Here is a 24,976-nt window from a genome sequence, read left to right on the forward strand (position 1 = left end):
ACAGCCTCACTGTATGAAAGAAAGCAGCTCAGAGAAATAAAGTCATACAGTTTGTGTTATTTTTCTGCTGAACTCTCCCTAACAACTCTTTTAAAAAATGAAGAGAGTTATAAAATGTTGTTCTTTTGGATCAAAGAATCCACAGAAATATTAAGCAGCACAACTGTTTTCAAAATGAATAACAATTAGAAATGTTTCTTAAGGACCAAATCAGCATATTAAAATGATTTCTGAAGGATCATGTGACACTGAAGACTGGATTAATGATGCTAAAAATTCAGCTTTGCCATCACAGGAATAAACATTGCACTAAATATAAAATATAACTGAGAAAAGAGACATATTTTACATTGTACTGTTACACAATATTATTGTTTTACTGTATTTTTGATCAAAGGTAAGCAGCCACGGTGAGCAAATATGAATAATAATGGAAAAAAAAAAAAATTAAATCCAACCCTAAACTTTTGAACATTAGTGTACATCACTCAAATATAAGGGGAATATTTAATATGAGTATGGAATATCAGGTGTGGTAAATATAAGGCAAGTTTATTTTCTTAGAAGAGAAAGATGATGTACTTTATTTCAGTTTCAGTGTATACAAAAACTGAAATAAAAAGTACAGACAAGGTGAGCTGTTCTATTAGTGATTTTTTAATGCGTTAATTCAATTCATGATTATCATCAGACTTTTCAGAGAGGTTGAAAGAAAATATCAAAATTGCAGCTAAACCATTAATGTGAAAATCTCTGTCTCCCCCTAGTGATACTGACATGTAGTATACATACTGTACAATCCTGGTCAGAATCATTGGCATCCTTGGTAAATATGAACAAGAAGCCTATGAAAATAAATCTGCATTCTAAATTATTTTAACCTTTTATAAAAATGTATATATATATATATACACTGTTAATTATTTCCCTGTTAAATAACAGGAAATTACTGGCAGCAGGGTTACCATTATTTTCCTGTTATTTTAACAGTTTATTCCTGTTACTGTTTTTTTACAGTGCACTCCCCGTAATGTTTTTCAACAGGAATTTACTGTAAATCACAGAAAAAACAGGAAACAACTGGCAGCAGTGTTACCATTATTTTCCTGTTAAATCACCATTTATTTTATTTCCATTAAATATTGTTAATTATTTTTAGCATATAGTAACGTGTACCACTGATTGTTATAGACATATTCTAGCTTGAGTTAATACAAGAATAGGCATAATCCATCAGATAACACTTAAGTGAAAGAAAACGAATAGTTCTGTGTTGAAATTAACTTTTTTTATTGTAATACAAACACTGAAAGGTAAATACTTACAAATGTAGGCACACATGGATCAGACCAATCATAGAAATATACTGTATATCATGTTCATTGCTGACATCTGTGGTCGCTGGACGGAAAATAACAACTGTGTCTGTCTTAAACTAGCAAAGACACTTGCGTTTGGCTTTGCGCTGCGTCGGTGCAAGATAAGGCCCTAAACCTCAACATTTAATGTTCCCTGAAATGCTAAAATTCAGCTAAAAAACTCAAACCAAGGATATACACTGTGACTCCTGGTCACATAAAATTTTTACACATAGGCTCAGATTAATCACAAACATTCTCATGTTCATGGCTTAAAAAGTAGCAAATACATTGTTCATTATAACAAAATACTGAACATCAACACTTAGTGGTACATAAACCACTAAAATTCAACGTATGAATACATTCAAACCAACACTTAATGGAACTCTTCATCAATAAAGAGCAATAAACAATAAAAACTCTGTCACTGCTTAGACCACTAACCATTTTCTCAAAGCACACAATGAGGATCCTTTGGGTCTGTATATGAGAGAGAGAGAGAGAGAGAGAGAGAGAGAGAGAGAGAGAGAGAGAGAGAGAGAGAGAGAGAGAGAGAGAGAGAGAGAGAGAGAGAGAGAGGAGAGATATGAGTTCCATAATTTCACATTTTTAATCCAAAATTAAATCACATGGCTTGACCTAACAAAAGCTCATTTTAGAAACAGAGCCCAAACCAGACAGAATAAAAAAATAATAGAAAGGGTGATGAGTACAATTCATTGAAAGAACAAAAAAAGAATGGCAAGAGCATGGAAGAGGAGTTCAGCATTCTAACTTTGAAAGGCAGTTGAGAATGAACATTAGAATGAATTTCCCCAGCTCCTGAGTCGTTGCTGTTTGAACATATGTGTAATGTATACATCTTACTCACCATTTTCAAATGAAATCCCACTGAAAGTCCATGAGCTTGAGCAAGAGGCTGGCGACGTGTGAATTGACAAAGTTCTTCTGTTTTTCCCCTTTGCAGCCTTTGTCCCTTTTTCTGGGTTTAAACCCACAAAGCATCTGAAAAATTATACACTGGTTAAAAATCTAGTAATTCACACAGACTAACAGGCAGCACAACAAAGACAACAAATGTACATGAACTATCCTCAACATGCACTATCTTCTTGCCTCTGTGAATATTGTAAGTTGCACTAAAACTTTCTAAATCAAAGTTAATTGCTAAATCCCATCACCAGACCTGTTAAAACCATGCTTGAGCCACAGCTAAGCCAGAAAAATATGCAGGTGTTAACAGACAATATCTTACCTCTGGATGAATTCAATCGTGCAGGCTGCCTCCTCTTTGTACTGTAGGTTAAAGATGTAAAAACAGGGGAAAAAAGACGCCAGCCCTATCACAAAGGTGGACTGGATCCCTTTGCAAATGATTTGGCCCTCAAGGCTGAGCATCCAGCGCTGGAAGCGGCTTCCCGTTTCTCCTGAAACAGAAATGTTTTAACTGTCAAATTTCTGTTTTAGTTTTCATTTTGAATAGTTTAGTTTGATACCATTGAATTCACTACATACAACTCTAAAGCCAACTGTCCTATCTAAACCAACTTACCAAGAAGTATCAGACGAGGAGTTGCAGGTATAAAGAGTGAACTCTCAAGGTCAGCTGCAGTGGCATATCCCTAGGACATTAACAAATTAAACACAATATTAATGACAGAAGACTACCAGTGATTGAGATAGATAGATAGAATGAGAGATGGAGAGACAGGAAGAGATAGATAAAGAGAGAGGGGATATAGAGAGATAGAGATATAAATCCTGGGATATCATCTTGAACAGCAGTGTGATCAGGGATGGTATCCTGCATCTGTAATAAAAAAAAACAAGAAAACAAATGTAAACATTGATCTACAACTCAATGATAATCAAAACAGCAAAAAAAATAATAATAATAGGGTGCACTATACCAAGGCAATTAAAAGAGAATAGCTGTTCACATAGCTAGATACTGCACTAGCCCTATCAGTAATAGCTGTTTTTGCTGGATTTACCTCATTAATAGGCTAAAACCTGCACATAAAATAGTCACACCAGCATGTCTGGTACGTTAGCCCAAACAGCTAGCGCTATAATCCATCAAAGACGAGCAGCTGACATGAATTCATTAAATACTTGGACCAACTAGACCAACTAAGTTAACGTTATCTAGCATAATAAACAGCTAGCTGCTATCAGTAAATAGATTTATGTTAGCCGTTTGATTTTCAGGATGAATCTGCTTTAACCAGACATGCACATGCCAAGAATGCCACACAAACTTGACCACGGGAATGCTACTTAGAGTTATAGGCGTAATGTTAGCCTATTGTTTATAGATTTAGATCGTATACATAAATAGACATTAAAATAAGCGCATTGTTTCTAAAAACTAATGGACAAACTATCGAAATCACCTAGGCTCATTAGCAGCTAGCTAGCTAAGTTCCGTTACTTCATTTCATGTGGTGTAAGTCCGTGGCGTTTAGTAACTTATACATCAACATCACTGATAGATGTTAAAACTATGTATGACTTTCAAGAAACTCTCTCACCGGATTATTGTGATTTTGGTCGATGTAACCACCGCGATCCTCCTCCGACATGGATCTCCGTGTTCGTTGCCGGCAGGTTCAAATGCCTTCTACGCTCCTTCCCAGTATTAAAAAAATACTGTATGAACATGTTATTTCAAATAGTGGCGCCAATAGACTGGTGGCGCGGGCGCCTGCCAGCGTGCGATACATACGGATATTTACACCGTGTTCAGAGGGAGACACACCCACACACACACCCACCCACACACACACACACACACCCACACACACACACACACCCACACACACCCACCCACACACACACACACACACACCCACACACACACACACACACACACACACACACACACATTGGGAGCGCAGTTCCTCAACTAAAACGTTAGGCCTTCTCGCGTAAAATCCGGAGTGTAGGGTATTAACAGTTAATAAAAAGCTATTACACCCACGAATCACGATAACAAACACATTTGCCCATGCACAGAAAACACCGCAAACTTTCTTATTTCTGTCTGTGGAATAGGCTATGCAAGATTATTCTTGATAACATTTGCAGTAGAGAAATCAGGTGTTTAATTCTAATCTTCATTCAGTAAATGCATACAATTAGTTTGTTAGTAATGGATTGCACCGTCGACTATTGATTGAATCAGTCGTTGTTTATAGCAACCTAAAAAACCGAAATGAAATTGCTAACTTCTCTGATATAATAACTTTTTTATATAATAAGCATAAAATTGCATATCGGCATTTATCTCCAAACATACCAGACTAGCCTACTCTATCTGACATCTTTGCTTGAATTTTCGATTTTGCGGTTAAATAACAAAAATGAGGTGTTATTTAACAATGAGGTGTTAAATAACAAAAATGAGGTGTTATTTAACATATATTCCCTAAAATTAACAGTAAGGCGCAGTTATTAAAAATAACAGGTTAATCATGTTGAAATTTGGGTGTAAATTAACGGAAACATTTTACAGTGTATATATAACCTATCATTTAAGTAAAGCAATTTAAAATGGGGGAAAAAATGTAATGTTTTTCTCTAATACACATTGGCCACAATTAATGGCACCATCTTATTCAATACTTTTTACAACCTCCTTTTACCAAGATAACAGCTCTGAGTCTTCTCCTATAATGCCTGATGAGTTTGGAGAACACCTGACAAGACATCAGAGACTATTCCTCTATACAGAATCTCTCCAGATGCTTCAAATTTCCAAGTCCATGTTGATACACTCTCCTCTTTAATTTTCTATAGGAATGGCCATGGCAGACCCTTGCACAGTGACCCATTTTTGTGTTGATTTCTATATTTGTTTTGGATAATTTCCTGATGGAAGATCCAACCACTGCCCATTATAAGATTTCTGGCAGAGGCCGCCAGGTTTCGATTTTTTATCGGTTGGTATTTAAAATAATCCATGAGGCCATGTATTTGAATAAGATGTCATCCAGCAGAAAAATAGGCCCGCAACATCCCTGCGTTCAACAAACCCATCTTGTATGTTAGCAGCAGAGTTTCCGCTAGAAAAAAATGGTGCCGGTCAAAGTGACCGGCAGAGGTTTCGTTTAACGGACATTTTGATGAAATGCCGGTCAAATATCGCCTCTTAATTAGTCAAGTTGAGGAAAACTCGAGGCAGGCTATGTTACTTAAAAAAATGACATAATCAGGCCGTATAGAATGCAACATGTTATTATTAGCCTAACTTTCAAATAGACGGAAAAAACCATGAACGTCCGATTGGCGTCAATTAACACCAATTGTTTTTTACTATGGTTTCACACACATTCACTTTTTAAAACATTGAGGCACGGATGTACCTAATACAAATAAATAAAACATATCCAGTTAACTAGCAGATCATTCATTTAGTTCGCTATTAAATAAGAGATCTAGCGCTAAAATCAGTTGTTTTTTAAATCAAGCTTCTTGCGCAATCTTCACTCGGACGCGCGTTTCAATCTATCGCTGTTGCGGAGACTCTGCACAGGCGAAGCACTGTTATTGGGCGCAGAGATATCACGCAACACCTGAAATAAAGCTTGCCACAAATAACCGGCGAAAGTAATGATTATGCATGAAACATTTAAATTGTTGATAAATTGATAAAGTTGACCATGCAGACTCGCCATCTTCGCAGTAGTGAACGCGCCTAGAGAGAGAAATGCTCACTTCATATGAATAAATTCTTATTTATTAATCCAGGCAAATTTGTTGATGAAACATTCATTAAAATGAAGATACAATTTATACAAAACGAAATAAACTTTAAAGAAAGGCTTTCTACAAAACAAAACTAAATAAGTGGTCAAAATCATGTCTGACCAATTCCAAATGTTTTCCGATAGGCCTATTGGTCATCTTATGATCCTATCTTACTCATCTCATGCGGTTCCCTTTTCATATAGCCTAATCAACATAGATGAAAAAAAATAAATAACATTATATTATTTATAAATATGAAACGTATATTTAAGTTTTTTTAACTTATAATAAGCGTCACACCGCTCCGCTTTGCTCATGCTCTGGTGTATAGTCTAATGCATGTGTGCGTGCATGTGGTGGAGGGCTGCGATTTTCGAATAATAATCAACCCAGTGATCTTCGAATATTATTTTTGCTTGAAATTTCGTTTTGTATAAATTGTATATTAATTTTAATCAATGTTTCATCAACAAATTTGCCCGGATTAATAAATAAGAAGCAATAGTGGACAATATAGGCTAATCAGGACCCGGAGGCGCCGGCGCGTGCACACTTCTCTCTATAGGCGCGTTCACTACTGCGAAGATGGCGAGTCTGCATCATCAACTTTATCAATAATATCAATGGGCCTGGCCATATCTGAAACGTCTCACTCAATCATTCGTTGTTTAGGTCTATATTACAGCCGTTATAGGCGTGCGCTTTATTTGAAATGCAGCATGCGATGTTGTTTTATAACTTTCAAACCCTAGAGCCTGTTCCTTTATAACATAGCCAAAGGTCGGTCTATTTTTGCTTTATACATTTTAGAATTATTCTCAAATTCATATTGTGTTAGGGGGGCGGGATTATTACGCAATTTTAATCGGACAATTTGACCGGAGAGATTTAATTTTGTCGGACATTTCATTTTTTTCCCGGCCAATGTCCGGTAATTACCGGACAACGGAAACCCTGGTTAGCAGCAAAAAAGCTTCTTTTTTTTTTTTCAATTTTATCTGGCCATAGAACCCGGTCCCATATAAAGTTCCAGTAGTGTCTGACAACTGACTATGGAGTATGTTTATGGATGAGAGCAAATGATTTTACTTGAAACCCTCCTTAACTTGTGATGTAGGTGCTGTCTGAGAGGCTTTTATTGACATTAAACATTGATCAGCGAACATAAACCGAAGCTCAACCGAACCTCTGTTTCGGTTCGATTGAGCAGGTTCTTCGAGAATGAACCTCATTGGTTCTCGCACATCAAGCGAACATTCTTGAGCTTCAGTTTACCACAACAGATGTGTGCATTGATGATTTTTTTTATATGTGAATAAAAGCCTAAATTCAATCTGTTCAATATAAAGTGATTGAGTCTGTCTTTGGACTAAACAGCTCAATTTATATGGATTAGGTTTTACAATCTTGTTATGGACTTTTGGAAGTGTCAAAGTCTCAGTTGCGTAGCGGTCAATGGAGGGACAGAAAGCTCTCAGATTTGATAAAAAAGATCTTCATTTGTGTTCGGAAGATGAGCGGTCTTATGGGTTTGGAACGACATGAGGGAGAGTAATTAATGACAGAATTTTCAATTTAGGGTGCACTATCCCTTTAAGACAATATAGACACGTGTCCTCTTCCATGCAGATTTGTGACATTTCCCGTTGATCGGAAGTTTTTATTTATTGCCCTGATGGTGGAAATGGGCATTTTCAATGCTTTGGCTATTTTCTTACAGCCACTTAATAATTTGTGAAGCTCAACAATCTTTTGCTGCACATCAGAATTGATTGTGGCCAATGTGTATTTGAGAAAAAAAAATATTTCATAATGTGATTTCCCCCACATATTCATTAGTTTTACTTCAATGAAAGGTTCGATTTTTGTGATTTTTCTGAATGAAAGATCAAAAGGATAAACAATGCAGATTTATTTTCACAGCCTTCTTTGATCATATTTACCAAGGGTGCCAATAATTCTGACCACGACTGTACAATTATTATCAGCCTGATTTATAACAGAATGAACAATCCCCTTCACTTACCACCATTTCCTTAACACCCATGATATTGATGACCTTACGGATGACTTCAGGAGGACAAGGTGAACCAGCAGCAACGCCTGACAGAAACAAAACATAGGCTTTTGTTTCGTCAAAGAAAATTATGACTAAATATCGTCGTCAACATACCTTTATCACGTGACGAAAACGAGACGATACGCAACGTAAATGCTGGTCATGTGACGATGACTATAATTAAATGTATCATGCAATATTGTTGACGAATAAAAACGAGACTAAATGTGGTTTACAAAATAAAAACTATGCTAAAATATCTCTTCATTTTCGTTGACCAAAACGAGACGAAATGTTATTTAACGTTATTTCGTCTCGTTTACTTGCATTATTATTATGCAGCATTTCTGTTTCCTGTGTCACTTCAGGGGCTGTATCAGATCGCACTGCGCAGACGCAGGCGACTTCACATCCTCACTCGCGGCATTATTTAGAAGATGCAGCTGCGAGAATTACGGCTGTTCTCTTACGAGAGGTTCTCTCGTATTGCGTAAGCTAGCTTACGCTGCGGGAAAGATTCATCTTTGCTGAGATATTGAAGCCAAAAAATTATTTCATAATTTGTATCCATTGACAACGCAGTTCCTCTGCGGCAGACCTAGAGCAGGCTAGCTAGCAGCTCATTGGTTCGCTCAGAGAGAACTGCTTAAGCCTATGGGAGAGCGGGGCTGAACCCGCTTCCAATGAGAGGCGCCCGCGCGCTCATTGCGTCATGGCCCGCCAGAATGGGCGTGGCTATGGTGTATATAACAGTCTCTCCCAGGCTTATATGTTGATTCATTTCATCTTCAGCAAGCTGCACGCTTCTGCTGTCCTGAGAAAAGCCGTCGCCGTCGAGAAGGCATCACTCTAGCGAGCTCCCGGACCCTGAAGAAGCCGGCCGTCTTCGCCACCTTCAGCCGCCCTGCAAGCTAGCGCCATCCGACGACTGTATCCTTCTCTTTTCTCTATTTATATCTAAAAGAGCCGAGCGTCTTTTTAAAGATGTCTCGTTTTTCCTGCGGCTCTTGCCGCGCTCGTCTCGAGGACGGAGACCGCCATGTCATCTGCGCTCTCTGCCTGGGACTCGAGCACGCAGAACTCGCCCTCGCGGATGGAGGATGCGACTTCTGTGAGAGCCTGCCGTTGTCGTCCCTGCGGGCACGACTTCTGGCAGCAAAATCCGCGCCGCCTCCCTCTTCGCCGCGTAAGAAGAAACGCCGCTCCCAGAGGCCGCCGGAGCCCCCAGCGGAACCATGCGGGCCGCCGCCGCCGCCGCTTCCCGCTCTCCCTCCCCGCCCCTGCTGGACATACAGTTGCCGCCGAGTGGCCGCTCTGTCGCTTCCGATGACGCCGCGGAGGAGAAGGACTCCTGTTCACTGCTCGCATCAGACAGTGAAGAATGGTCATCTCTCGGTTCCACGAGAGAGTCGGCGGGGATCCGCGCCGGGATAGAGGAGGAACTAATGCGCCTCCTCTCACAGGCCGTCGAACGCCTCGGTCTCGAGTGGTCTCCTCCACCCGAGCAGGCCCCGAACCGGATGGACGGCAGCTTTTTTCATCGGCGCTCGACCCCCGCGTGCAACCGGGCCGCCCCATTCCTGCCTGAACTTCACGCTGAGCTGACGAAGTCCTGGAATGCCCCGCTCTCGGCTAGAAACCGCTCTGATATATCCGCCTCGCTGCGCTCGGTGGACGGAGCCGCCGAAAAAGGTTACTCAGCCATGCCGCCCGTCGAGGACTTGGTCGCCGCACACCTCTGCCCGCCCTCTGCTAGATGGCGCTCTTCCCCCACGCTTCCTTCGAAAGCTTGCAGAGCGACCTCGAGCTTTCATGCTCGCGCCTACGCCGCCGCCGGTCAGGCCGCCGCAGCGCTACATTCTATGTCTGTCCTCCAAGTATTACAGAGCGATATTCTCCGTGAGTGGGCCGAAGGCGGTAGAAACCCCTCCCCCGCTGTCACGGATCTGAGAAGTGCTACGGACCTCGCCCTTCGCGCCACTAAAGCCGCCGCACAAGCTCTGGGGAGATGCATGGCCAGCCTTTGTGTTGCCGAGAGACACTTATGGCTCACGCTCGCCGACATGGAAGATTCTGAGCGCGCCGCGTTTCTTAACGCGCCCCTCTCCCCGACGGGCCTTTTTGGATCTGCTGTCACGGGAATCGTCGATCGCTTTTCTGAGGTCCAGAAAGCTACTCAGGCGATGAATTTGTTTCTGCCCCGCCGCGCTAGCTCTTCCGCGGGCCGCTCTCGCGAGCCTCCTGCCAGAGCTCCACCACAGCGCCCCCCTCCGCAGACTCAAACAGCCCAGCGCAGACAGGGCGGCCGCCCTCGCTCTCGCTCTGACAGCCGCCGCAGACCGCCGCCCCCACTAGGCCCGCGACCTAAGATCACGCTGAAGCCTGATCATCAGAAGTCTGCCTAGCAAAGTCAAGAAAACGACGGTGCTCTCCCGCTGCGGCCGGACCGCCGTCAAAGCTTCGCCCTCTGCCAGTCCCCGTTATTTCGCCGACTGCTGTAGTGTTGACCGCCACAAACAAGCCGGTGTCCCAGCCCGCTTGCGAGCGACAAAAAGCCGTTTTTACGGCTACCCAGAGAAATCTCAAAAAGAGAAAATTTGCCAGTTGTGTAGAAAATGTGCCCACAATCATGTGCTCACCCATACACACAAGCATAACATATCCCGTGTCTCTATCAGAGCCCCATCACATGAAACGGGCACAGCCCGCTCTAATATCAGAGAACATAAACACGCCCACGAGCTCGTGCGCGTGTCCCCTCTCTGCTCGCTCTGTTTCACGGCCCATAGACTCCTCTCTGAGTGCAAATCCCGTTGCCACACACATTCAAAGCGCGCCCACACACCGTGTCCAGCCCGCTATGTGCAGCAATCAGGGCGATATAGCCATTCGGCCACTAGCCGCATGCTCCAAAGCGTGGGAAGCCATTCCAGGCATTTCCCCGTGGGTACTAAGCATTATAAAGAACGGCTATCTGCTACAGTTTCGCCGCCGGCCGCCTCGTGCGCACGCGCGGCTCGAATCTACTGTCAGCCCGCCGGCACGCTCCGCTCAGAAATTGCGACGCTGTTGCAAAAGGGCGCCATAGAGAGAGTCCCACCATCTATGACCGAGTCGGGGTTTACGGCCGTTATTTTCTGGTTCCCAAGAAAGACGGCGGCCTCAGACCGATTTTAGATCTCAGGTCTTTGAACAAAGTGCTCATGAAGAGACCGTTCAAGATGCTCACTACCAGGAAACTCCTCGCGCAGGTGCGCCAGGGGGACTGGTTCATCTCTCTAGACCTGAAAGACACCTATTTTCAGATCCAGATAAATCCCCGTCACAGGCCATTCTTACGTTTCGCCTTCGAGGGTCATGTTTATCAATACGCCGTTCTCCCGTTCGGCTTATCCCTGGCGCCCCGCACATTTACGAAGTGCATGGATACGGCGCTCGCCCCCCTGCGGAGCCAGGGGCTGCGCATATTGAATTATCTGGACGACTGGCTGATTTTGGCCCAATCACAGACGGAGCTTCTGTCGCACCGCGCAGTTCTCCTCGACCATCTGAAAACGCTGGGCCTCTCTGTCAACTGGACAAAGAGCTCCCTTCAACCCAGTCAATCGATTTCCTTTCTAGGAATAGATTTGAACTCGGTCACGATGACGGCTCGCCTGTCTACACAGCGCGCGCGCAGAGTTACGCAGACATGTCTCACGGCGCTGCAGCCATGGACAGTAGCAGAATGGTTTCGACAGGGCGTCACGATGGGGACCTTTTCCCGCCGAAAAGTCATCTCGACAGATGCAGATGCAGTCTGCGAGGGCTCACCGGCCTTCGGCCATTGGTCGACACAGGAAAGCCCCTTACACATAAACTGTCTGGAAATGCTTGCGGTCGAGAACGCGCTTTCTCCCGCTCATTCGGGGACACCACGTCCTGATCCGTTCGGACAACATGGCTGTGGTCTCCTATCTCAACCGTCAGGGCGGTGTGAGGTCCAGAAATCTCTTCCTACTGACACACCGCATTTTAGTTTGGTCTCAGAGCCGCCTGCTCTCGCTCAGAGCGACGCATGTGCCGGGCCATCTGAACGACGGTCCAGACATACTGTCCAGGAACCTCATCTCCTCAGGAGAATGGTCCCTGAACACACAAACGGTCCAAATACTGTGGCGGCTATTCGGCAGAGCAGAGGTGGACCTCTTCGCGTCAGAAGAGAACGCTCACTGCCCAATATTTTTCTCAAGGAGCGAGGACGCGCTAGCCCAGGAATGGCCTCGCCGCCCGCTCTATGCATTCCCTCCGATCGCTCTGCTTCCACAGGTAATTCAGAGGATCAGGGACACACGCCACTCGGTGCTCCTCATAGCCCCGCGTTGGGAGAGTGAGAATTGGGTTCCGGAGCTCACTCAGCTGTCGCAGACAGCCCCGTGGCCCATCCCAGTCAGAGCAGATCTCCTCTCTCAAGCTCGCGGCACGATCTGGCACCCCCATCCACGGCGCTGGGCGCTACATGCATGGGTGATCAACGACTATTCGTCGATTTGCCAGAAGGAGTAAGAAACACTATCATACAGGCTAGAGCACCTTCCACGAGAAGGCTCTATGCGTCTAAATGGTCTGTGTTCTCAAAATGGTGCACCGACAAACATCTGGACCCACGGTCATGCGAGGTGCCGTCTTTGCTTGTTTTCCTTCAAGAGATGCTGGACAAGGGCAGGTCCCCCTCCACTCTCAAGGTTTACGTGGCAGCCGTCGCGGCGTTCTCTGAACCCCGACGCGCTCAGTCCCTGGGCAAAGACGAGTTAGTCATCCGCTACCTCAGGGTAGCTAAGAGGATGAACCCTCCGCGCCCCCCCTCGGTTCCTATCTGGGATCTTTCTATAGTTCTCGAAGCTATGAAAGCACCCCCGTTCGAACCGCTCGAGTCTGTGGACCTAAAATACCTCTCGCTCAAAACCGTTTTTCTGACGGCTCTGTCCTCAGTAAAACGCGTGGGGGATCTTCACGCGCTCTCATCCAGCGCCGCGTGTCTCGAGTTTGGACCGAATGACTCTGTTGTCATTCTCAAACCTAGACATGGCTATGTCCCGAAGGCGATTGGTACCCCGTTCAGGGCTCAGATTATTTCCCTATCGGCTCTGCCTTCATCCGATAGTGAGCGCGACGCCAATCTCCTCTGCCCGGTGCGGGCTCTGAGATTGTACACTACGCGCGCTGCCGCGTTCAGACGCGCTGAGCAGCTTTTCGTGTCGTTTGGGGGGCGCACCAAAGGTCTGGCCGCCTCTAAACAGACACTGTCTAGATGGGTAGTAGACGCTATCGCCTCTGCTTACGCATCTAAATGCCTGCCCTGCCCTCTGGGCATCAGGGCGCACTCCACTAGAGGCATGGCCTCATCGTGGGCATGGTCCTGTGGAATTTCCATTCATGACATTTGTGTGGCCGCGGGATGGGCCTCCCCGTCCACTTTTGTCAGATTTTACAACTTGGAAGTTCCCGCCTTGCAGGCAAAATTACTAGCTGTCTAACGACCAGCTCCCTAAGAAGCTGCATTACTGGGAGTCCCTCACACAACCGGTTCGCCCCTTGTGCTCTCCTTAAATGCTTATACACTTCATCATACATGCTTATGTATACACTTCATGTGCCCGCTCTGCCGGCCTCATAATACATTCACTCCACGTTAAAAATCCCCCGGTATCACCCTGGGATTCATGAGTGGATTCATAGCGCGCACGGCGTTGACCAGGTGTTCCCGCAGCGTAAGTTAGCTTACGCAATACGAGAGAACCTCTCGTAAGAGAACGAATCGGTTACCTAACGTAACCTCGGTTCTCTCTAGAAGAGGGAACGAGTATTGCGTTCCCGGCCGTGCTTGCGCTACTAGCGTTTCGCTTCACGCTGAAATAAATCAACATATAAGCCTGGGAGAGACTGTTATATACACCATAGCCACGCCCATTCTGGCGGGCCATGACGCAATGAGCGCGCGGGCGCCTCTCATTGGAAGCGGGTTCAGCCCCGCTCTCCCATAGGCTTAAGCAGTTCTCTCTGAGCGAACCAATGAGCTGCTAGCTAGCCTGCTCTAGGTCTGCCGCAGAGGAACTGCGTTGTCAATGGATACAAATTATGAAATAATTTTTTGGCTTCAATATCTCAGCAAAGATGAATCTTTCCCGCAGCGTAAGCTAGCTTACGCAATACTCGTTCCCTCTTCTAGAGAGAACCGAGGTTACGTTAGGTAACCGATTCGTTTCACACGTACCCGGGTGTAGTGCGTATGCGGTGCGTGTTGCGGTGTGTAATGTGTATGCAGGAGCAGCACGCGCTATTGTGCTTTCACATGTGTTGCGTTTGCAGTGCGCAACTGATCTACGGCTGTACCACAATCACAACATTTATTCTCTATTTTTTATTTCAAATCAATATTTTTAGCCTACATCCATTATGTCGCGTTGTTGAGTTACTGTGTATATCTCTGCTCTGCTGTTATGCACGCACTGCTCCTGGAGCGCATTGCCGGACCGCATCCGCGTGCGGTGTGAGCGCTCTAACCATAGGCTCTACATGGGTGCGGGAAAAAATACGCACCACATATGCACTGCAAACGGAGTATGTGTGAAACAGGCGTTAGCATAAACGACAACAAACAAAGTTAAGTCTGACACAGAGAAAGGGATTTGTCTTTGGGAGAAAAAGAAGAAATGACATTTGGAAAAACTTTCATTTCATCATGTGTGTAGGCTACTTCTAACATGTTTGGTTGGTAAAATAAATATGTTGTAAATTCAAATCAGAGCGTCTTCCATGTCTGGAATGGATGTATTCTTGAGTCTATAAGGTAACAATAATACGATAACTATAAGAAGATAAGATTGTTTGAAATGGGTTTGGCTAAAAGAAAATTTTGGTTTCGTCTATACTACTAGGTTATTGACTGGGTTAAACAGAATTGCATTACTAAAAAGAGACTAAAATACAATTTTCATTGACTAAAACTAGACTAAAATGTCATCAGTTTTCGTCGACTAAAAAGAGTATGAACGTGACTAAAACTAATAAAAACTAAAATGACGGCTTGACACAAAGACTAGACTAAAACTAAAATTAAAACAGGCCGCCAAAAACAACACTAAGCAGAACCCTGATGAAAGTGGAGGATGTACTGCTTGATTGCTCAGAAATCTTGATAATATTAATGTAATCTATCACAACCTCCATTTAGCAGTAGATTTTGAGATTTAAAAAAAAGTTTGATTGACTCACCACCCTCAACTGATGACAAATCAATCTGGGCCAGGTCAGGCTGACTCAGCATGTCAATAAACATAGTAGGGGTGCCGTAGACAAACGTGCACCTGTGTAAACAGTACATTTTCTGCCAATTGAATCAAATAAATACAGCTCAGATCTGTTATTCCAGATATGCATGATGTACACATGACCTTTGACCCAAATTCTACATGACTGTCCTCTTTATATGTCCCTGTATCTTTTATTTATGACAACATGAATTCAATGGCTAAAGAGAAAGAGGCACCAAGTATCTCTGGAAGGTTTAGAATTATATTCTAATGCAAAGGACAGATGCGCAATTCTCTAACACATCAATTCTTCTTTTGAGGTTAAAAAAAAATTCACAAGGAAAGTTTCAATTCATGCATCTGAGGATTAATTTAAAGAGAATTCATGACTCCATACTTCTCTTTCTCTATCGCCAGCAGGTTGGCATGTCCATCATAACCAGTAGATGGGAAAACCAATGTGGTACCATGAACAGCCATGATCATACCACCACCCACTGATCCAAAACAATGATACAGGGGCACCGGCAAGCAAATTCGCACGTTTTTCTGTAAGAAGATTAAGGTAAAAAATTACCCATACTGTATGTACTGTGAATGAACATTTATGGAGAATCATTTAAACTAAATATGTTCTGTTCTGTATTGTAATATCAGTATGCTAAACAATGAACTGTATTTTTGCAATATACATCATCTGAAGATCTATTTTCCAGACACAGATCCTACGTTTTATAGAAACAAACACTTCTTTCAGCGTATGACAAGCACCCACCCTCCAGTTGAAGCCTATGCGCATGCCGAGGAAATAAGCATTGTTCACAATGTTGTGATGAGACAGAGTGGCTCCTTTGGGCTTTCCAGTTGTTCCCTGAGAATCATAACGAAAAAAAGAAAATTATTTTGATACATTTGACTTCACTGGGCTAAGACTTAAAGCTAAAGTGTATAATTTTTTTAATGTCATAATATGCTTGCTTTTTATGCAGAGACAACAGTAAGTAGGTCATTTCTAGGATAATTTATCTGAAACGTGTAATCTCTATGTTTCTCTTGACAAGCCTAACACAGCAACATTAGGTCAACCAATGCTGTGCGTTTGGGGCGTGACAATGACAATACCAATAATGTGTTTGAGGTAATCTGTCTGAAAATAATAATAATTTTTGCTATAATGTTTGGTGACACAGAAATTACACACTGCAGCTTTAATAGAGATATATACAAATTAAAAATATGGAGAGTACCGATGTAAACTGAATGTTTATGGGGTCATCACAAACAAGTTTCTTCTGCAGGTCTTGTAGTTGTTGATGATGTTGGCTGCTTCCTGCCTGCATCAGATCTTTTAAGTGGAAAGTTCCTGGCTCCTGACTGTCAGTCACGATCACAGTGTGTAGGTCTGGTAGTCTGAAGAAAAAAGAAAGAAAAAAAAAAGTAACTCAGTCAGCCTCTGGCCCTTAATAATGATTATGTATATCTTCCTTTTATTACATCACTTGTACCTTGAACTCTTGATTCCTCCAGGTGAAGCGGTCTCCATCTCTGGACAAAGCTGCCTTAACATGTCACAGTACTTTTGGGTCTTGAATTGAGTCGGACAAACTATTGCACTGCACTGTACCTAAAAGAAGCATTAAGCCATTAATAATGTGCAAGGTTTTCTTATATGTAGTTGAGACTAAAACTAAGCTTGTTTCTGCCTCAGAGTAAAAAAGGGTAAAAGTCCTTGTATTTCTCATAATTAGGACTTTATATCTCATAATGTGTCTGTACATCTCTCAATGGCCACTTTATTTTTCAGAATTGTGACTTTGCATAATTTAAAAAAAAAAGAAATTTGTAATGGCAACTTTATTTCTCAATTTTTGAGTTATATATTTATAAAATGTGACTATTTACTTTTAAACTTACTTCCATATAAAACTCTGAAACAGGCTTCCAAGAAAAAAAAAAGAAAAAACTTGTTTGAGTGAAAGTATACCCAAACCAGTCCTGTAGTTAGGGACATACCCCTGTTAGTTGTTCTTTTTTGCATGTATAAACATTAACTTACCTTTCTGAGTGCAAATTCTACCTCTTGCAGTTGATAAGCCGGGTTCACTGAAACCTGTAAAATCCCAATAAACTTGAGCACGTGAGAGACCAGCCATTGACAAATCCTCAGATAAAGCAAATTACAAGACTCAACAAAAACACTCACCAAAATGATCCCTGCTTTAGCTGTGGCAAACTGCATCAGTATCCATTCATAGATGTTCGGTCCCCACATCCCTAAGCGATCACCCCTTTTCAGCCCGACAGCCAGTAGACCTGCAGCAGTCTGTTCCACCTGAAATCAAAATACTACCACATTTTAACACTGGCCCTGAATTTTTTTTTTAAATGTAATTGGGTTTACCACATAAATGTTCATTAGATTAAGAATAGATAAATAATTTAATACTACATCACATATTATAAAAGAGAATCAAGTTTATGGTTAATCTAAGGCACATGACACGAGTTACATGTTATGTGACAAGCTGTCACCCCACTCTTGCAGATTTGCCCTTTATACAATCAATAAAATCAGACCCTTGGCAATGTATAATGCAAATATTATAGGAAAATAGTTTGTTATGTTCCTCATTTGAGTAAAACCTCTGTAAATGAACACATGTAAATGTCTTTCACCCAGATATTTTTGTCCTCGGGAAAGAAGCATGATGGAAACAATATTCAATTTGGATGGGTGTGAAGGCTAAGGCCACACTGAATGAACATTTCAGTTGAATGGTTCTAGTTTATTTTAGTTTTTGTATGCAAAATTTATATTATGTTTGTTCTAAGGGATTGTTTTTTTGTCTGTTTATTTATACATTTCTATGTAATTATTTTGTTTCTTTAAATATTATTTACCCAAACATTGGAACTGGAGGAGCTATGTTGTCTCTTTAGCGTGCATTAAAGAACAAGTTCGGTATTTTACACTCAAAGCCCTGTTTTAAGATCGTTTCTGATTAAATAGAACGGTTAAGATTAAAATTTGGACACATGCTGCTGGCCCGAGAATTTTCGGTTTCTGTGGTTACACCCCCTCTCTCCCCCGATTTTTGTGTGAGCATATCAGTGAACACCCCAGACCACTCGGTGAGTTTCACGTCTTTGTAAACTAAAGTTTAATGCGTTTTATGAAGGATTGTTCCAGTGCACAAAAAAAGGATATTCCACATTAGTGTCAAGACTAATGGCACCAGTTTGTGCTAAACGTTCATGCTTTGTGATATATTATTGCTTTTCTGTAAATGTTTAACTTTGTCACATTGATACACTTTAAACCACTCCTGCTCTCATTATGGAAGACAGCAGCCACACGTGAAGCACCTATCTGTGCCAGATAGCTCATATCAGTCAATTTAGAAGAAAATATTGGGTTCAGTGTGGAATATGTATTAATAATCACCTCGATAGTAAGTTAACGTGTTTTCTTGGTCATGTTTACAATCAAACTATTTGAATACCGTAATAACATTGTATCATGCCAATGACTGATTTCACTGTGCTTTATTTACATATTTAAAGACCCCCTGTGGTGAAAATCACATTTTAAATGTTGTTTATAGGTCTATGTGGTGTTTTTAATATGCTTGTGCAATATTATACAAATATTAAACAAACTATGTGCAACTTCATGTCAACACCTTTGCTGAGTATTTGCTCCTTAAAACTGCTGTGAACATAAGATAGTCTCAAAAACACGGTTTGAAATCGTGTTTCTGACGTCACAAACGTATATTTTTTGTTGATTTGAAAAATCGGGTACACTTAGCAATGTAGCAGGTGAATTACGATGTTATAATTAACTATATGCCTTTCTCCACTGACGTTCTATGATGTTCAAATAATTTTCTAAGGATACTTATTTTTAGAAGGCAGACTGAGATGGCGAAGGATAACATGGTTTGTGAAACATTTACACATTATTAGCTGTTTGATAACGTAGTCGAGCAAAAGGCTAATCATTATCATATCAATTACCGGTATGTGTCCGATGAGGTAAAGAGAGATACCATTGTGGTGCGTTTACTAGAGTAAAGTTGAGCGAGTGGATCTCTGAGCTGGTGTGAGTGAGTGGAGGCGGGGCTAATTTGCATATTCATGGTTCTGCGTTTACCAATTGAAGCAAGGGTGTAAAGATGAGTTTTAATGGATAAAATCATTGACTACAGGGAGACTTTAAAGGACAGGCTGTACACAAACAAAGTAAAATGGGTGTGTGGGCAAAAAAATGGAAACCACATCTTCTCCCAGTACTGAATTTGGAATCTGTGGTAAAAGCTTATTTAGGTCTTATTAATAAAGGGCTGCATAGGAATGTGTATATTTTTTATATTTATCCTCCTTAGAACCAGATCTTTTGTGTGCGTGAATTTGTTTGTTTTTTAGGTCATTACATTGTTTGGCGCATAAGAAACAAATTGAATAAAGACATTTTTGAAAAAAGATATTTTATCCTAATGTTATGCTATGTTCTCTGTAGCGGACACCAGGACCTATTTATTAAGAAAATTAAAAGACATGAAATGACATGAATAGGCAAAAACAATATTTTCGTTTTTTTTTCATTCACCAATCAATTTTTAGGTTTCAATATTTTTTTTTTATCTAAACGTAATCTCAACTATGTTATGAAAGATATAACAATGATTTGATATACCATTTTACTTTATGCAATATGCATGTAAACATTTGCATAATTTGCATATTAATCTGTTCTTGGGGCAACATGAAATGAAAAAACATGTGTAATAATTGGGAATATTTTCATAAGAATCTCTCATATTTCATAAGAATATTGATATATAATGTATGGCCCTATTCATTTGTTGTGTCTCCGACATGCCTGATATTCCATGACGTTAGTCCTGGTGTCCTCTGAGGTTTGAAAGCAATCCCCTGTTTCATTCAGTAATTTTTAAAGACCAAGGAGAGGGGGTTGTCATGGTTACATCTCCAAACATTTGGCATCTCTGCAAAGCCCTGAATTTGCTCTTTACAGGACATCCAGACTTAAAAATTATAAATTTGCTAAAATATAGTGTCCACTACAGAGGAAAAACTGGGTTTCTCCATTACTCCATTGCTGGGTATCAGGAGGAGTGTATATATATAGGCCAAAAAGGATCTAGGCCAAATCCTTATATATATATATATATATATATATAAGGATTTGGCCTAGATCCTTCATTCCACACACTGCACTTTTGACAGTGGCGGCATTGTGGTTTTCCTCTCTCCCACGACTGAGGGGTATAAAATGGGAAGCACTGTGGTTAGCATCACTTTTCTAACCAGTCCTCTGTAGAAAAACCAGAAGCAAAACCACTCACGTCTTGGTAGAACTGAGCAAAAGTCTTGCGTATCCCATCCTGCACAAAAACCAAAGCTTCCCGGTCAGGGTAGCGCTCCGCTGAGGCTCGAAGACACTGGTCCACAGTAATAGAGAGCAGCGGATGGGAGGAGATGCCATGGACATAACTGGTTGTCAGGGTTGGGGTGCTGGGTGGGTTATCCACATGAATGGCACTAAAAAAAGAGGGGAGAGGAGAGTGTGTGTTTATAAGAGATGCAGAGAGACATCTGAACGGGAACCAAATACATACAAAACCGGTGGGGGGGGAAATTGGGGTTTGTAAACTGCGACTACTTTTAGTATGTCTTTGGGTCTGGTGAAGTTCATCCTGAAGGGAGAGCAGAAGCTAAAAAAACATCCTGACAACATTGATTTTATGTAAGGAAAAGGTGAAATAAGGGATGTCAGCTGCTGCAATATTTCTCACTTTAAAGAACCAAGAAGGTGGTCTTTGTTAATGCTTTTTTTAGCCTGCTAACAGTTGATCTGTCATTTTAAGATCCAGGATCACAGATGAAATTAGCACATAAAGCTGATTCCTACTGGTCCAAAATAACAAAATTATAAAATAATCTTACATTGAAGGAAGTCTGATTTGCTCACCAAGGCTGCATTTATTTGATCAACAATATAGTAAAAAAATATATATATTAGGGATGTAACGATACCCTCATGGCACGATTCGATACATTTCACGATACTGAACCCATGCACGATACAATATTATTGCGATACTCCAAAACATATGGTAAAAGGTTAACAAAAAATTTACTGTTGATTAAAATGCCAAATTGGTATTACATTGCGGGTGGAAATGAATTGCCTTAGAATTCGTGGTGGTAACCCAATGCACAGGACAATGGGGACACCAGAAAAAAATATTCATGATTCTGAAGCTGAAAATACAGAATTATTTCAGACGAATATGCTTGTACTCTTGTCACTGACTACTAGATAGATTTTAAATAATGTAGGCCACTTTTTACTGGTAACATAAGACATTTGGCATGATCAAGACCCACAAAAATGCATTATGATACATTATATTCAACATTAATATACACTCACCTAAAGGATTATTAGGAACACCATACTAATACTGTGTTGTGTTTGACCCCCTTTCGCCTTCAGAACTGCCTTAATTCTACGTTGCATTGATTCAACAAGGTGCTGAAAGCATTCTTTAGAAATGTTTGCCCATATTGATAGGATAGCATCTTGCAGTTGATGGAGATTTGTGGGATGCACATCCAGGGCACGAAGCTCCCGTTCCACCACATCCCAAAGATGCTCTATTGGGTTGAAATCGGGTGACTGTGGGGGCCATTTTAGTACAGTGAACTCATTGTCATGTTCAAGAAACCAATTTGAAATGATTCGAGCTTTGTGACATGGTGCATTATCCTGCTGGAAGTAGCCATCAGAGGATGGGTACATGGTGGCCATAAAGGGATGGACATGGTCAGAAACAATGCTTAGGTAGGCCGTGGCATTTAAACGATGCCCAATTGGCACTAAGGGGCCTAAAGTGTGCCAAGAAAACATCCCCCACACCATTACACCACCACCACCAGCCTGCACAGTGGTAACAAGGCATGATGGATCCATGTTCTCATTCTGTTTACGCCAAATTCTGACTCTACCATCTGAATGTCTCAACAGAAATCGAGACTCATCAGACCAGGCAACATTTTTCCAGTCTTCAACTGTCCAATTTTGGTGAGCTCTTGCAAATTGTAGCCTCTTTTTCCTATTTGTAGTGGAGATGAGTGGTACCCGGTGGGGTCTTCTGCTGTTGTAGCCCATCCGCCTCAAGGTTGTGCGTGTTGTGGCTTCACAAATGCTTTGCTGCATACCTCGGTTGTAACGAGTGGTTATTTCAGTCAAAGTTGCTCTTCTATCAGCTTGAATCAGTCGGCCCATTCTCCTCTGACCTCTAGCATCAACAAGGCATTTTCGCCCACAGGACTGCTGCATACTGGATGTTTTTCCCTTTTCACACCATTCTTTGTAAACCCTAGAAATGGTTGTGCGTGAAAATCCCAGTAACTGAGCAGATTGTGAAATACTCAGACTGGCCCGTCTGGCACCAACAACCATGCCACGCTCAAAATTGCTTAAACCACCTTTCTTTCCCATTCTGACATTCAGTTTGGAGTTCAGGAGATTGTCTTGACCAGGACCACACCCATAAATGCATTGAAGCAACTGCCATGTGATTGGTTGATTAGATAATTGTATTAATGAGAAATTGAACAGGTGTTCCTAATAATCCTTTAGGTGAGTGTACATAGTAGTTCAATGTAGTGACACAAAGTCTGTAAAATAGAATTTTTTTTATTTGTGTAAGAAAAATATACATATTTAACACGTTACAAAGTAAGATTCTAGCTTCCGGCCATACAGTCTACCTGCGCCTAAATTCACAACTTGTGACGTCAGAAGTAGCGTAGTGCGTCATGGTGTAGTGTAAATATCAGCAGTACGTTGCATTGCCTGCTTACGTTGCGCTTTAGACTTAAGTCGAATCCGTGTGTTCGTTTGGTCGGAAGCTAGTTATTTTACTTTATAAAGTTTTAAATATGGATATTTTTCTTACACAAATGCATTGCTTCGCTTCAGAAGGCCTTTATTAACCCCCCAGAGCCGTGTGGAGCACTTTTATGATGGATAGATGCACATTTATGGGCTTTAAAACAGAAACAGTCATTCACTGCCATTATAAAGCTTGGAAGAGCCAGGACATTTTTGTAATATAACTCCGATTGTATTCGTCTGAAAGAAGAATGTCATATAGGATGACTACTTAAGGGTGAGTAAATCATGGGCTAATTTTCATTTTTGGGTGAACCATCCCTTTAAATATTACAATTTACAATTATTAGAATTTAAAATACGGTTATATAATATAATAAATATGATACTTTATTATATACAATATAATAAATAACTGTTTTAGATTTTAAAACATTTGACATCTGATTCAGTGCTCAAGAAACACTGATTGCGCTGCTTAATATTTTTGACTAAGCATGATACATACATTTTTGGTGATAAAGAACAGCATTTATTTTTTAAAAAAATTATCATTATGAATGTCTACTGTCACTTTTGATCAATTTAAAGTATCCTTGCTAAATAAAAGTAATTAAAGAAAATGTATTTAAAAAATATATTGGGAAAAAAAATAAGCTTACTGACCATCTATTTAGAACGGCAAATGGCAATGTCTGTTCAGTTTGAGAGCCTCTACTAATCGGCAAATGAGCGTTAAAAAAAGGCATTCAAAAACTAGACCATGCCAAACAAGTTAGCACAAGTCTGTGAGTGTGAGACCATTAAATCAGCTAAGCATTTGAGGCTGGTTTAGGGTGGGCGTGGGGGTTTATTCAGTCGAAGAATATGTTATTCAGTCACGAGAGAAAGTTGTTTTTTTAGATAAATAATATTTCCCACGAGTAGGCTATTTCTTTGTAGGGTCGGTTAAAGGGTTAATGAAAACATTACATAACTAGCTACTACAGAAACTGATGTATCCATTGGAAGTCTGGGTTATTTTTCGAATTTCCAAGAACATGGAGACACAATTCCAAAAGCATATCTATAAAAAGCAGTCTGCCACATTGACATCTTCCACCGGATAAATCATAAAAGATGCATGTTTTTATGATGCCTTACCAGCTTTGTTGAGAAGCTACGAAAGGAGTCCATGGTCTCTGCAGAAAATGCAGTGTTTTGTAGAAGCTCGCGGTAGTTCGTAGATTAGTCAGAAGAATCTTAGAAGACATCTTTCAGTTTCACCTTTACGACGGACAGAAGTAAACTCTGAAGAATCTAAGTTTAGTTTTTTATTCAGAAACTCGATGCGATAGCAATCAAACAAAAACACGACACGACCATAAGTGAGATAAAGGCACATAACACTCAAATTAAAACTCCTGAATTAACTGCATTGGTAAACCATGAATGCTCGACTTCTAAGCAACACCAAGATCTTGCCACCGCGATCACAAAGTTCCCAAAAGTTAATCGCTAAACCAACTTAACGTTACACATCAAGTTGCAAGACGAGCAGCTGCAACAACGGAATGAACTGTAGAGGACGCAAACAAACGTT

General features: G+C 41.4%; 1 protein-coding gene across 1 annotated transcript in view; it reads right to left on the reverse strand.

Annotated features, from left to right (window-relative positions):
- Positions 1-24,976, reverse strand: part of acsf2 (acyl-CoA synthetase family member 2) — a 37,088-nt gene extending 12,112 nt beyond the window's left edge. Inside the window, exons 1-10 of the mRNA XM_056255638.1 lie at positions 24,538-24,976; positions 20,837-21,032; positions 17,668-17,796; positions 17,521-17,574; positions 16,970-17,088; positions 16,712-16,874; positions 16,240-16,335; positions 15,862-16,013; positions 15,427-15,518; positions 8,140-8,216 (exon numbers count right to left, since the gene is read on the reverse strand). Of these exons, the coding sequence (XP_056111613.1) occupies positions 8,140-8,216; positions 15,427-15,518; positions 15,862-16,013; positions 16,240-16,335; positions 16,712-16,874; positions 16,970-17,088; positions 17,521-17,574; positions 17,668-17,796; positions 20,837-21,032; positions 24,538-24,647 (1,188 nt within the window). The 5' untranslated portion in view covers positions 24,648-24,976. The remainder of the gene's footprint in view (positions 1-8,139; positions 8,217-15,426; positions 15,519-15,861; positions 16,014-16,239; positions 16,336-16,711; positions 16,875-16,969; positions 17,089-17,520; positions 17,575-17,667; positions 17,797-20,836; positions 21,033-24,537) is intronic.

This window comes from Rhinichthys klamathensis, unplaced genomic scaffold (genome assembly GCF_029890125.1).
Source record: "Rhinichthys klamathensis goyatoka isolate OS25496 unplaced genomic scaffold, OSU_Roscu_1.1 h1tg000121l_1, whole genome shotgun sequence".
In the NCBI taxonomy this organism is placed as follows: domain Eukaryota; kingdom Metazoa; phylum Chordata; class Actinopteri; order Cypriniformes; family Leuciscidae; genus Rhinichthys; species Rhinichthys klamathensis.